Source organism: Parasteatoda tepidariorum, chromosome 7 (assembly GCF_043381705.1).
Source record: "Parasteatoda tepidariorum isolate YZ-2023 chromosome 7, CAS_Ptep_4.0, whole genome shotgun sequence".
Lineage (NCBI taxonomy): Eukaryota > Metazoa > Arthropoda > Arachnida > Araneae > Theridiidae > Parasteatoda > Parasteatoda tepidariorum.
Window position 1 is genome coordinate 7,173,452 of NC_092210.1, and position 16,125 is coordinate 7,189,576.

At 28.0% G+C, this 16,125-nt stretch overlaps 1 protein-coding gene across 1 annotated transcript in view; it reads right to left on the reverse strand.

Moving 5' to 3' along the window:
- Positions 1-1,395: 1,395 nt before the first annotated feature.
- Positions 1,396-16,125, reverse strand: part of LOC107455593 (differentially expressed in FDCP 8 homolog) — a 31,634-nt gene continuing 16,904 nt past the window's right edge. The window contains exons 10-12 of the mRNA XM_043053336.2: positions 6,060-6,281; positions 3,571-3,680; positions 1,396-1,632 (exon numbers count right to left, since the gene is read on the reverse strand). Of these exons, the coding sequence (XP_042909270.1) occupies positions 1,554-1,632; positions 3,571-3,680; positions 6,060-6,281 (411 nt within the window). The 3' untranslated portion in view covers positions 1,396-1,553. The remainder of the gene's footprint in view (positions 1,633-3,570; positions 3,681-6,059; positions 6,282-16,125) is intronic.

Consider the following 16,125-nt stretch of genomic DNA (forward strand, 5'->3'; position numbering starts at 1 on the left):
ACAAAATGTCTAAAACAAAATAACTATAGTTCGTTCACCAGGAGTTGGAACTTGACTCCGCCTTCATCACGTGGTATCCGACGATACTATTTTTGAGAAAAGGATGTGAACAATCCTGAACTAGGTTGCTATTTGGCGATCTTATGGCAAAAATATTTATTTCGCAATCTTCACGTGCATTTTTTTAACATTAAATATTTCATAAATTTGATGATATATCTCTTTTGAATGCATATTTTGTACTTTGAGACATTTTGTTGAGAAAACAGCTGTTTTTAAATTTGATATATATTTAATTAACTAGTGTAACGAAAGGTATAATAGCAGATGATAAAGCTAAGTAAGTGACTGAAAAAGAATTAACGCGCATTAAGGGTTGTGTCATTTTCAAGACCGGATATGTTTCTCTTCTTACTTCCACGCTGAAATGAACTATGCGTTTGCCAACTCCTGGTGAATGAACTATAGCTTGTTTTTCCCCTTACCAAAGCGGTGAACAGCGCCCATAATATTAGAATAAAAATATATATTCAATCAAAAAACCCTATTCAAATAAATTTGTATATATATATATATTTTAATCGTACATATCTTGCAAAGATATTAGAGCTAGTGAGGTTTGTGGCAGAAAGCTTGAAAAATTCCGCCACAGGGCTAAATAATAATTAAATTAATATATACTCATACACAGGGAGGGAGCCCCCAACTCTTGAGATAATTCCATGGTCACTGCTTTATTATACATTGCTAGTTGAATATTTGTTCTTTGTACAACGTTAAAATAAAGTTAATAATCAATTAATTGCTACTGATCAACTCAGCTACTTAATTTTCTGCAAATATACTAATTTTTTTGTTATAAAAATTTAGTGCTAGAACACTAACGTTTATATAAAAATTATCATTTTCCACCAACTTGATTAAATGGATCGTGGTGTATGACAATTAAGTCATTTAATAATATTTTAGTCATATTATTAGAATTTTTGTTCTTGCAACTATTTTCATGCTTTAGACCAGTGGTTCTTAACCTTTTTAAGCCGCGACCCAAATTTGAGAAATATGCTCATGTCGCGACCCAAAAAAAAGTCAAAATTTTTTCATTGCTTTATTTTAGATCGTATTTTTAAAAATGTTCAATCCTACGATGATGATTTTTGTTAACTTACAAATTTTTTATTTATTTTTTTAATAATAAAGATAAACAAAAGTACTTTTCGATCCAAGGAAAATTTAATTAATAATCAAGTGTTTTTAATAATTTTTATTGACCAAATTAAAATATATTTATAACTTTTTGAAAATAATTGACNAGCATTTATCCGCAGAATGTTATCAAAGTTTTAATAAAAATATCGATGCGAGTATTGGTTCTTAAATAACTTTAAACTAATACACAATAAAATTAAATCTTTATTAAGTAAAACATTCATATTTTTCATAAATAAATATAAAAATTACATTTGCAATAAAATCTTTTTACATATAGAATTAAAATATATTTGAATTATATATAATGTTATATACACATCCATCAGGTCATAAAATGTTCTTTAATTTGAAGCAGCAACAGGAAGTTTTCCCCTTCGAGCACATTTTGGGCAAGGACCTTCCCAACGAAGGTAACAATCTCTTAATGAAAATAAAAAAGAAAGGAACAATGTAATTATGATAAGCTAAGTATGCAATTTTTTACAACAGAATGCTGTAAGAATTTTTACACTGTTCTGATCAGAGTTGGTTTTTTTTTTTTTTTTAATAAGTAAATATTTTCAGTTTGAATATTGACAAATGAAAACTCACTCATATTTTTTTTATAATTTTGAGTTTAATTGCTAATTGGAATTCGTATACTTGACCATTTTTAAATGTTTCCGTAAGATTTTGACATGCATACCTATGTAAAACCTTTTAAATGCATACCTTTTAAAAATGCCCAAAATAAAATAGACCATCACTAATTTCATGTTCTGTTAGTTTTTAAAATTAGTTAAAGCTGTAATTATTTAATAAATTAAAAGTTTCTCAAACTTTTATACAAAACAACTTTCATACATTTCCTCAAAACAAGTCAACATAATTCTTTCTTTTAAAAAAAAAGTTTTTTAAGGTAAAAGAAAAAATAATATGTTCCAGCTGATTTTTTCACATTATGCAGGGGTGATTGTATCCCAGAATTTCGGGTTTTTCGTATTATCCTTTTGGATCCAAAAATTAGTAGCAGGGCATATAATTTTTCTTGGAATATCGCGGAATTCCGCCTTTCCCAAGACTGTTGATTCTCAGCTAATCAAAAACTTATAATTCGACGAAATTTTCAAAGAATTTCTCAATCTAAAATTTTGCTAATTCGCGCTACCGAGACACTTACTTACACGTGATTTTTCTGCGAATAGGCCAATTTATTTTTTTGGTTTGGCAGAATTTTGCCATTTTGAATATTCAAAACTGCGCTGGAATCCGCTAATATCGTGATTCAAATTCACGTGGTTTGAATAGCAAACATCGATTTTCGTATTTACTTACTTTAAAAGTTACACGCTGCGATTCATATTCACATGGTTTAAAAATCGTACTTCACGATACTTATTCACGCAATTTTAAAATAATATATTCACAAGATTTTAACATTCAATTTCGCGATTTCATATTCACACGATTTTAAAAAACAAATCTTGCGATTCCTGTAAAAACTAAGATTAGTTACTACTATAAGGATGTGACAGTGACTTGATTCTATTCATCACTGATGGGCAATTTAATTATAAATCATGTTAAAAAAAATTATATTAAGTACAAAACATGTATGGTATATAAATTGATATCTTGATATTGATTTTTTGCACATAAAATGTTCAGGGTTTTTCACTTTGTGTCACAATCACCCCAGATTATTTTAATTAATATAATCTATGTTATAAGAGTATGCATTTATTTAATTCTAGACAACAGAAACAGGAATTAAATTTTATAAATACATATAAAATAATTTTTCGATATAACAAAATTCCTATTTACTCGAAGAATAAAAATGTTGAAAACGATACCAACATTACTGTCTATTTAACTGTTTAATAAATAATAAAAAATGTGCATAAGAATTTCTTTTAATTTTGTGTATTTGTTTTAATTCTTTAGTTTTAGTGAAACAAAAACGTCTAGCTTAATGATACTCGCTGAAATTATTTGACTAAATTACATTAAGTGAAATTTTAAGTATAAGCACATAGATTGTAGCGATGATAGACAAGTATATTTCAACGAACTAGATTGGTGAAAGTGTTGCTTTGTTTTCGGCGATACCGAATGATTAACCTGAAATTTTTTTCATCTATTTATATAAACAAAATTCCTGACAATTTCAGATTTTTCTATTTCTTCCTGGCCCGTGTGAGCCTTGTTAGAGAACTCCTACACTCTCCTGTATGTTTATCAACCAAGTTTCAACAGTTCTCAATTGAAAAATCACACAAAAATGAACTATCAACTTTTTATAATATTTAATGTACCCTATTAACAAATCTGAAAAAAAAAATATTATAAATTATTGATACATATAGTAATACTTACTGGTGGAAAACAGATGAACAGCTGCAACATATATCAGTTCGAGGATCAAAAGGAAATATTACATCTTCAGATTTGCATAGCTCACAAATAAATCCTTTACCTCTACATCCCTGAAATATAACAAACTTAAGGTTAACCCAATTTAGGCCAAGCATAGAAATTTTTAAAAAAATGTAGTACTATTTTTATTAAATATGCTTAAATTACATTCATTAAGACAAAAAAAGTTTCATGCATAAAAAATACTTAATTGAGTAAATAAAATGGTGCATATACACACTATTAGCCAAATCAATCAATAAACCATTTAGTTAAACATTAAGTTTTTTATGTCATTTGTTTTATTTTATTTACAGAACTTGCAACTTTAATCCATAATAAAACATATGATTAATCCCAAGTGGAATAATTACACATTTTGAAAAAGTCCAATTTGTCAATAACCGTTTCAAGTTTAAGAAACTAACACATTGAAAAATTTTCAACATAAATTATTTACTATGATTGAGTTACTAATATTTAATTAATATTTTAAAATAACAGATAGAAAAATAAAATTAGTAAAAAAAAAAAAAAACGTCACAGTGTTTTTTTGTTTTCTTCAAAAATTTTTATTTTTTAAGTCTTTGAAAAAAGTTTAGCAAAACATCATGACTTTTTGTGGAAAGCATTTATCTACAAGTTTGAAGGTAGGGTTACATGAAGTCAAGTTTTTATTTTTTCTGATGGGTCTATTTTTCATTGACCTCAGAATTCCTACTCTCATATCGTTAACCAGTGTGCACTTGCGGTAGAGTAGAATTGCCCATGTCATACAACCACAAACCTGTTTATAGGGTAGGTTACAATCACACAGAAGAAAGGATATAAAACATGGAGAAGAGAGAGAAAGTTACATCCCTGCCTATGGCGGGATTCGAACCCACAACCACTGTTCCCATAGTCCAGTACAGTAACCACTAGATCAGTAATTGGCCTTTTTAAATAATATAATGAAGAAAATGTTAAACATTTATTGCTGTATTAGAGGACAGGATTTATAAAGCGCAAAAAATTTTTTTAGTATAGTTAAATGGTAGAATTAAAATGAGAAAAGATAGCAGAATCACAAAGAACAATTTCCAGTTAATCAAAGTTCTTTCATTTGTATTTGGTCAGTCACTTAATAAAATGATTCAGTAAAAGGAAGAGTTTGGATAACAAATCTAAGTTTTATAAATCATACTTTTACAATGATTTATTTGATTAAAATTCAAACAAAAGCTTTTAATATTTAAGTAACTTAACAAATATATCTATAAAAATTAAAAGTGTTCTTTTGCTCATTAAACATGCAACAAGACAAATAATGAAAATATAACAAAATATTACTGATATAAAATAAAACTAATACAGGTATAGTTGCTAGCAATTATGCAGAATGATTTGAGAATTTGTATTTTTTCTATAAATGAGAAATTCTTAAGCTCACACTTATTTCTAGTAATAAAAAATAAAAATAAAAACATTTTTTAAAAGCTGTTCTTTTTATCAAGATATTTATAATTCATAAATCTTCAATTTCTAAATTAAAAAATTGTTGTTACATTGTTCTTATGTCTGTCAAAGAGTAATATTTTATTCTCCTTCACAAAACAACTGTAAAAAATACTCTTAAGGAGACACATAAGGTCTTGTATTTAAAAATATTAAATAGATAAAAATAATTAATATGATAACTATAATAAAAGAAGAATACCATTACTTGGCACTACAGAGTGATAAAAGTTGAATAAATATTTTCTGCATTTGTTACACTAATGCAGAAATATGATCATGACTTATATTTGAATTAATAATAGGATGAATCAAATAAAAGAAAAATCACACACTTATGAGTGATGTGAGTAAATAAGTAAATAATAGAAATATAAAATGAACTTTTTTCTGTATTTAATATGCATTAAAATAGAAACATAATGATGTGAATTAATAACAATAAATAAAATAAAAGAATATTATTATGATCTGTCACAGAAAAATTTAAGCAATAAGATGTACGCTTAACTTTTCTGCGTTTATTATATTAATTAGAAATATGACAATGAATTAATAATAAGCTAAATAAAATAAATAAAGAATATTATTACCTGGTACTGAAAATTAAACGTAATAAGATGTAAGATATAGAAAGATGTTAGGAACAAATGTTGAATGAGCTTTTTCTGCATTTATTATATTAATGTAGAAATATTATGATGACATTATTTATAAATGAATAAACAATATAATGAATTAAAAAAAAGAATATTATTATCTGTCACTGGTATTTATTATATTAATGTAGAAATATTATGATGACATTATTTATAGATGAATAAACAATATAATGTATTGAAAAAGAATATTATTAACTGTCACTAGAGAGTGGTGTTCATTCAACATAATAATAAATGTTGAATGAAGTTTACCAATGTTAATTAGAAATAAGATGAATAAAATAATACTACCTGGCAACGAAGAGTGATGTGAGCAATAAATGTAGAATGAACTTTTTCTAAATATGTAAATAAATGCCCAGATGATGCATCTATTAAATCTTGAAGGCTGTAAATGTCAGAACTTTCTACAAAATGTTGACGATCTTTTAATTGGAGGAGTAATTTTTCTTCTAAGGCTGCGTGGCAAGTAAGGAAATATTTCTTCATGACCAGAATATCTTGACGTAATTTCTGCAAGATACACAAACATTTTGATAAAATAAGGCTCAAAGAGCTTATCAAGGAACAACTGCATGCAAGGCTTGAAAAAAAATCAGTGTTTTAATGGGTGATATTTCTCTGAGAGAGAAAGGTAGCTTAAAGATAGTGAAAGAATTTTATTACTAAATCTATACCAGCATTAATATTGGCAGATATATTAAACATAAAATTCATATTAAAAAGCTAACAAAAAAAATTTAATCATATTAAGCATCATATTCATATAATTTTTAATTAGATAAGAACTAGACAAAAAAAATTCTCAATAAATTAATTTTATTTAAACTCTGTCATATAGACATTCAAAAATATTTTTAGGTTTATAGCTACATAAAGGCTGGTCTTTCAGAAAACACCAAATACTCTTCCTAACTTCTAGTTAGCACTTCTTTTTTACCCTTTAGTTTTGGCCATTATCTGTGGACACAAAATGAGATGGTTTTAAACATTTGCAATTAGAAAAGTAACACAGAGCTTAAGCTCGGCAGCTATTGAATGCATGCTTTCTACATGTTGAATTGTTCCGTCCAAACATTCAAAAGCTCTTTTAAAGTTTATAGACCTTTAAAGAATGAATAAGCACTGAAAGAGACTATTACAGAACTTAAATTAACTAAATAAGGAATTTATTTTATTTTTCCTTAGCCCATACATCATTAATTAGAGAATGTAAATGACAGATTTTTAATAGGATGTATATTCTGTGATATCATTGAGAATAAAATATTCAGGTAAAATACAGTGTGTTCCATTTCTGTTATGTTAAAATATTTTTTTAAATTTAACATATTTCTAGACAGTGAAAATTCAAAAATATAGTTTAAATTTTTAGATCAACTTTTTAGAAAATAATCAAGATTATTAGCTTGAAAATGGAAGAATAATTTGAGAGAAATATTCAAAAATGCATGAAATCATAATAATTTAATAGTTGTAGTAATAACAAGAAGAAGAAAAGGGTTGGTAACGACTCGCTCTTTAAAAAAAAATTTCAGAAAGAAAAAAACACACACTTAAAAATGGATTTTATTGCACAGGTGAGTGAGTAGACAGTGTGAAACTACGGTTGAAATTAAAAACTCTGGACTTCTAAAATCCAAAAGCCTTTGAAAACTGGATCATTTTTTTGACTCCTGACATAAACGAAATTAGCCAAATTAATTTCAAATTACAAGCAAGAGGAGACATGCATCCATTGTAAACATATTGGTTTGGAAAAAAAAATGGTTTAATGTCCTAAATATAAATTACAAAACCACATGGCTGAAATCACGAAGCATAGAGCATGTAAAAAAGTGATTACTCAAATGAGAGCGTTATGATATTACTATTAAAAATATGAGTAATTTAAAAAATTGCTAGCGATTATTGTCAAAAACAGGACTGACAAGACCACATGAATGGAAGTCAAAAAGTAATTAAGTACTCTACTGGTGAAAAAGTACTTAAATGCTGAAGTTTCAGTCAGGAAAACATTTTGAGATTAACATGTCTGGCAGAGCATGTTATTTTATGGAGTGTTTATCTGAATGAAGCTTTTATATATCTGCCCTAACATCTTTTACAAAGTGTGTTCAGCATTAGAACCACTGATTTTTATACTAAATCAGGGTGCGTTGCCAAATCTCTCAACAAAAAATAAGTACTTTTTAAGCACTCAAAAATATTTGTAAGCATTATATATACATTAACAGTATGCAAAAAAATTTTCAAAGACATTACATGATCATGAGAAAATAACTAGTTTCTGACTAAGAACTCTTTTCTTGACTATATTAGTCAACATAAAAAAGCAAGGGTGCCACTCTCGAAAAATGTTAAGACTGAACTTATTTTTTGGCAAATAAACCCTTAACAATCGATTAATTTTCAAGAAAACGGTCATAAAAGTGCCTATTTTTTTATCCCTGAAAATTATATAAAAATATGTGCATGAACAATATATATATATTCCTTCTTAATTTGTTTTTAGCCTGAAATTTTAAAAAATTAAACTTTTAGGAAAAGCTCTCATTGCCACTATGACTGACTTAATGTTGCTTTTTCAGCAAGCAAGGAAAATTTAAGAAATATGTGCTTTAAACATTAAAAAAGAATTTTATTAAACTTACTTATAATATAAATAAAGATTAGTAATTTGTTTTTAATGATAAATTTCAAAGCATGAGATACAGAGGCCAACGTCACAATCTGGACAGTAGTACCGAGTTTCCTTCCTACATCTCTTATTGTTTTCATCTCTTTTCTACAATTACCTTAAAAATATACTGGTACAGCCATCGGGTGTGTAAAATGAGAAATAAAATGTTTTCCGGACAAAAGAAATGAATTAAGACTTATTCTTATTGGCATGTTACTACTGAACACTCTAGCCAGAAAATTTCATGGGAGCGAGAAACCACACCCCGTCATTTTCATGAGAGCAAGAAGGAAGGGGTTAAAACGATCCAGCGCTATTTAGAAAAACAATTTCAGAAATGTATAGCTCACTTTCCATGAAAATGGCGCACATATTATATCAATAATAAATTTTTTTTGTCTTTTTAAAAAATAAAATTTCATTTTATTAGTTTATTTTTTATAGAAAAAAAGAAGTTAACCTTGTATATCTTTTTACTGAATCAAATTGCTGAATTACAAGGCTAATTTTTTCTTGGAGCCATTCCTATTTCTATTTATTTTACACTTCCATCATTAATGCTTTGTTCTATATATTTAAAATTAAAAACTAATCATAATTTAACTTTGTTCAGTATGGAAAGTAGGTGAAAAAAAATAAACTCAAGAGTCAGATTCAACAATATTAATTTTATTTAGACAAGCAGATATAGAAATTCAGTCAATCCCATTTATTCATTGTGGCATGAGATCATTACTTGATTTTTCAATAATTATGAAAACAACGCTTTCATAAAAAGTAATTTTTTTTAATATTTATTTTAACATGGATTACATATTTCCTTATTTTTTTAAAAAAAAAAGGAAAATTATTTTGTAAATAAAAACTTAATTTGAAAAACAAATTGAGAATAAACATTTATTAGAGACTGATAAATCAGTCCACCGATCTTTTCCCAAGACTGATTTTAGTCCTCAGGACTGAAGAGTGCCGCACATGAAAAAGACGGTAAGATTTTTCAGTTCTATTTCAGAGGGTGGAAATGAAGCCTGAATTTGAGAATATCTTACAAAATGCAGCAGAGCTGCACATGAGAGTGCAATAATCTCACCAAACCCATCTCAATAGACGCACATGCAAACTCCCAAGTATTTCATTAAACATGTAACATGGTTGGCACTATCATATGCTATGGACCGAAGGTACGCCAAAATGGGTTGTGGTTGAATGAATTGTGAAAACGTTGAACAATGTGAAAAACACGCTTTTGCCACACCTATACGTGGCGAAAATCGACATGGTAAAGAAAAAAATCTCATTTTCGAATTGGGAATATTAAGCACATTTTGAAAACCTCCAATGAAAAAAGCACCTTTCAAAACAGCTTTTAAAAAACGAATATTGAAAATAAACACCTTTAAACACTTTTTAAAAACACTAAACACCTTGTAACTGGATTGCTGGATTGTTTTTTAAACTAGTTATTTGTAATATTTCTATAAATTATGTAGAAATGTTTGTAAAATTATGCAGATAGGTCGCGAATAATCCAGAAAATAGCTAAAATAGGAAAAAAACTCAATTAAAAAAAAATAAAAATGCTTTTTTATTTTTCTCATTGTGTAGAGGTTAGGGAACTGCCCTTGCATCAGAAAGATTCTGTGTTCAAATCCCAGGAAAGGCATGGATGTGGTTTCATTCTCTGTACTATCTGTCCTTACTGTGGGAGCAATGTTGGTCTACCTAATATGGTGCCCCTGAAAGAGTGGTCAACAAATCTGCCCTTCAGATGCCTGTATGACCTAGGTCATTCTCCAGGTGGGCATTGGGAAAAAAAAGTTTTCCCAAGAAAAGTTTTTCTTTTTTGAAGGGGATTGATTATTAAGCCACATAGTCTGAGTAAAGATATACGTGATAAACAATTGATTCTTAACTTAAAATAAGTGTGGTTATACAACACCATGGAACCAAGAAAAGAGCTATAGCGGTGACCTGTGCTTTGATTCTATATTGAATCAGCAATCCAGTTACATATATAGAGATGCGCAGAGTATTTTAAAAAGTTTCTAGCCTAAGAGCTACCTAAATTTTTGTTCAAATGATATCATAACTTCCCAAGAAATAGGTTTTATTTCATGCTGTGCCATTGTTGAGTTGAAAATTTGACACAAACTTGTTCAGGGGCTTAGTGTTAAAAATAGTAGCATTCTTTTAAAAATATAATTTTTAAAAGAATTCAGGGGCTAAACCCCTAGCTCACTGACGTTCACCAACCCAGATGATTGTTTCACAATAATTGCTGTTTCAGTTAAAATTATTGATACTATTAACAGTTGAAATTATTGATCTAAAAATATATGTATTGAAAAGAACACATGTCCCACCACTTCCCACGTCCAAATATTTCCCTTATGATACTATTAAGATCTATTAGTGAACATAAATCATTTTTTTCTAAGCAATTATATTTTGAAATAAGATTCAAAATTAAAAGTATATTGTTGTAACAAATTTGGTGAGTTCACAACTGAAATTTAACATTTTTGCTTACCAAACGAATGGATATATTTTAAATACAATTTTTGCATTCATCGCTTTGTGCATCAAGCTGAAAGTTAAGTTCTAAAACATTTAAGGAATCTCTTTAACCGTAATTCATAACAGTATATTAATGTAATTTGAACCAAAAAAATAATAATTTTAAAACGGTTAATAAGATCAGACACTGATTTTAATAATTTTATCCTAAAATGTAACATAGAATTACAATATTCTCATAATAATAACAATAAAAATGATCTTCCTAAACTCTTAATTTAGAAATCAAACAAAATCAAAAACATAATGATAAGGTAATTTTAACTCTTAAATTAGGGAAACAAAAATATTCATAAGAAAACAATAACTTTATGACTAATATAAATTTTATGCTGATGACAACCAAACCAATATGAAAATTAATGTGGGAAAACTGGATCCTACCATGTGATTTTCCAGCCAATAAAAATATATTGCAAACAATGGAAAACTGTGACACTATCATTAGATTTTTATATATAAAAAGATAAAACATACTAAAAATAATATAAATTCTAACCAGATTGCTCGTTGGATATTATATCTCACAAGATTACATAATTTAACAGAGAAATGTACCTTTATGTTTCCCAATTCTGTAATAAAGGCAAATAATGTCGGATTTAGAGATTCAATATTTAATATAGGTTTCTTAATCATGAGCCTTAGGAACTGAAGAGAAGCACGGCAAACCTACAAACAGCAATTCATATAAATTAATAATTACATGTAATATTCATTAAAATAGCTCAGCAAAATTCATTAACTTATGAAGAAACAGGTTTTATTTCATGCTGATCCANATCAAACTGGTATATTATGAGTTCTTAGAGTGTAAATATATTTAATTAATAGTAATATAGGTGAATGTATTTTTAACACGAACACTGGGTCCAATAGCTTGAGTACTTTTCTAAAATGAAATCTATCAAAACAATGCATTAAAATGAATAGAAACAGGTTATAAAAAGCTTATACTTAATTATTTTTTATTTATAAATAAGGCTTCCCTGTTTAATTCATATTCAACTTTTTTCCTATCCTATGTCCCTAGTTAGATGCCCAATTCTTCTGGTAAGTAAATATTACCAATATTAGTATCGATAGATTTCATGTTTAGATCTTTTCAACCTAATCAATATCATATTAATCATGGGTGCCACTCTAAAAAAATTTCAAGACTGAACTCATTTTTTGACTGCTTAACATGATCTATCTTATTTAGCAAAAATTTATAAATCACTTTAAACGAGAATGATCCATATATCGCTCATGGGTTGCAACAACCGCACAACTCAAAAAATGATGTTAGTGAGATAAGTGGGTTTAAAGTTTTCATTGCTAAGGAAAATGCATAAGAAATGGTTTAGTTTGCTTAAACGAAGATTACCTTCAAGTTGAATTATGAGTTGTACTAGCATTGCTGCTGAAAGAATGTGTATTTTCATATTTACACCTGTTCTCAGTCCAAAACGTGTGTTTGAGTTGCGCCACTACTGCAGCCCATGAGCGATATTATATCAATAACTTGATTACTTTTTCTAAAAAGGTACAATTATTCTCTTTATTTCACTTTTATAAGACAAACAAAACAAAAATAACAGCTAACCTTATATTTTTTTACACCAATCTCTATTCATATCTTTACTTATTTCTCACTTCACCATCATCAAATTTTATCCTTTTATTTATTTACCTTAAATTTTTTATTTCTATAAATTCCATTTTCTTTTTTTAAATCAATAGTCAAAATTTTTTTTAAGCAAAAAAGAAAATACAATTTTTACGTAATTTACAAAACTAAATGGAAATAAATATTAATTGGAGGTTTGATTTCATCTCACTGATCTTTTCTCAAGACTGATTTCAGTCCTCAGGACTGAAGAGTAGCGCACATGAAAAAGATTGAAAGATTTTTCACTTCAATTTTAGAGGGTGGAAAATGAAGCCTGAATTTGAGAATATCTTACAAAATGCAGCAGAGTTGCATTTTGCAGCACATGAGCATGCTAGAATCTCACCGAACCCAACTCAATAGACGCATACGTGGACCCCCAAGTATTTCATCAAACATGTAACATGGTTGGCACTATCACATACTACACACTGACAGTGCGCCGAAATGGATAGTGATTGAATGCATTGTGAAAACGTTGAATAGAGCAATGTGAAAACCACGTTTTCGCATAATACTTGGCTAAAATCGACATGGTAAAGAAAAAAAATCTCATTTCCGAAAACCTCCAATGAGAAAAGCACCTTTAAGGGCTTTTAAAAAACGAAAATTGAAATTAAGCACTCTTTAAAAACGCTACACACCACATAACAAGATTGCAGGTAGAGAACAATCTAAACGTGCAAAAAGAATACTGCAATTTTTATTCAGTCAACCTATATTAAGACTTAGCTTTTACTTTTTTTAGAATTAAAGTCTATGGGATTACCCGTATTCTTATAAAACTGTTTTAAAATAACCAAACTCTTCTAAATATATATAGAGCCGCTTTCCAGGTTAATTTTTCAGTAGATATCCGAATATTTGCACTCTTAAAGGAAATTATAGCTTATTTAATAAAAGACATACAATTTGACTTATTTTCCTCTGTCATTGTCATGCCAGGTGCATTCTCTAGGGCAGTGTTCCCCAACCCCCGGTCCACGGACCGGTACCGGTCCGTGGATCAAATGGTACCGGGCCGCTCATCTCATTGAAACCGAATTTAAATTCCTAGGTTTATACCCCAAATTAAAAATATTTGTGTTCCATTAAAATTTTATTTATTTAAAAAAAGGGGACCATGGATTTTTAGGTAGTGACATAGATTTTTTAATGTTTTAAAAAGTTTTAAAAAAAAAGCCACCGCAAATATTTTCTCATTCAATTAGTTTTAATGGAAAAAAAATCAATTGATTTAACGTTCTTGTAAGTTNCCCCCCCCCCCCCCCAGCGGGTTGCGATAAAATTATCAAACGTTGACAGGTCCGCCAGGATAAAAAGGTTGGGGAACACTGCTCTAGGGTATTGAACAGAAGAAAACGGAACAATTTTTAGGCTGCACCGCTAAATTATGTAATGTTCTGCTTAAAATTGTGTTGTTGTTGTTGTAATGCAAAATGTATTGAATTTTTTAGACATGATATACATATTAATGTTTAGTAAAAAGGGATATTATTAAAACAGTTACACAACAATTACCTTATTTTTGCGCAATATAAATTAATTAAACAAAATCATAATTAAAAATATAATTATAGAAGTAATAAAATACTGCGTGTATACACCATGCACAGCAGCCAAAATGGATAGAAAAATATCTGGCAAATTTTACAAAACAATAACTAAATATATTACACATAGGAAATTTTCGAGATTTTTTTAGTTCTCAAAATAGAAAAACTGCAATACTTTCCAGTAATGATCAACATTAAATGAACTTGAAATGTTATGTATTATGTTTACTCGTAATTTTGAATAGCAATAGGCATTTCATTCATCAAAGATAGTAAACTGATTTTTATAAATGAGGCTCATTTCATTATTAGTAAACAGTAATTTAAATACTCCAGTAAGCAATAATCTGTGCAAAAATTTTATTTCAATAGGGATTTTTTAAGGAAACTCAATCATTTTTAGAGAATTTTCTAAAATGTACAAGAACCAGGGAAATTTTTATTAAACCAGAAGACAAGGAGAAACTGGCAAAATCCAGTTGTCTACTGGAAAATCCTGTAGAGTTGGAAGCTATGATCATGTAATACGATACACTACAGAACTCAATTTTTACTATTGTTGTTTATCTACAACTCAATAGAATTTCTCTTTTTACTCCATTAATGCTCGACTACAAATATTGAAATAATGTAAAAAGCGCCTTTAAATAAAAAGTGGTAGAGAATATATGAATAAACCAAGCGGATATTTCCTTAAGTTTCCTACCACTCCAGTTTTAAAAAGGCATTGTTCTATTTTTCTTTGACTTCAGATCTAGATATAAATATTTTTATTATTACAATGGTTCACAATAAATGCAAATAATGAAACATTTTCACTCACACTTTCTACTTTTAAAAAAAAATATATTTTCTTTTTTAAAGGACGCTAGGTACTAACAGGTGATTTCATAGTTTTTTTTTCTCTATCTGAACTTTGGCAATGTAATTTATAAATCCGAGAAAACTTTTAAATCCAACAAAATTGTTTTAAATAATTGCACAGTACCTTAGACATTAAATTTAAAATATTTCATTTATTTTTATTCATAAATTAAACATTTAATATAAATATATATATATGCATATATATTATGCATATATATTATATATATTATGCATATTTGATTGAAACTTATCAGCTTTAAAGCAAATAATATTAAATTGAAGCAATTAATGTTTTAGTCAAAATAAATTTTCTAACTATATTTAAAAAATTTATAAATAATTTTAGTTCTATGTCTTAATATTACCCGACAGAAAACTTCATACGCCCAAAAATATATGAAGTTTTCTTTCAGGTAATATCTTACTGCTTCAGTTTTTTTGGAAGAATTATTTATACGCCCTTATATTTAATATACAAAATTATGTTCATCTAGTTTTCCTAAGAAAAGTTTTTCTTTTCTGAAAGGGGTTGATCATCAAGCATATAGTTTAAGTAAAGATATACATGATAAACAATTGATTATTAACTTAAAATTAGCGTGGTAATACAACACCATGGAGCCAAAAAAAGAGCAATAGCGGTAACCTCTGCTTCCACTCTAATTGAATCAGCAATCCAGTTACATATAGAGATCAGTTGGGCATTTTAAAAAATTTTTAGCCTGAGAATTACCTAAATTTTTGTTCAAATGATATCATGCATTTGATCCAGAGTATTTTTTATAACTTCCCAAGAAACAGGTTTTATTTCATGCTGATCCATTGTTGAGTTGAAAATTTGACACCAACTTGCTTAGTGCTCAAAATAATAGCATTCTTTCAAAAATGTAATTTTTAAAAGAATTCAGGGGCTAAACCCCCTGCTCACTGACGTTCACCAACCCAGATGATTGCTTCACAATAATTGCTGTTTCAGTTGAAATTATTGAACTAAAAATATATGCATTGAAAAGAACACTT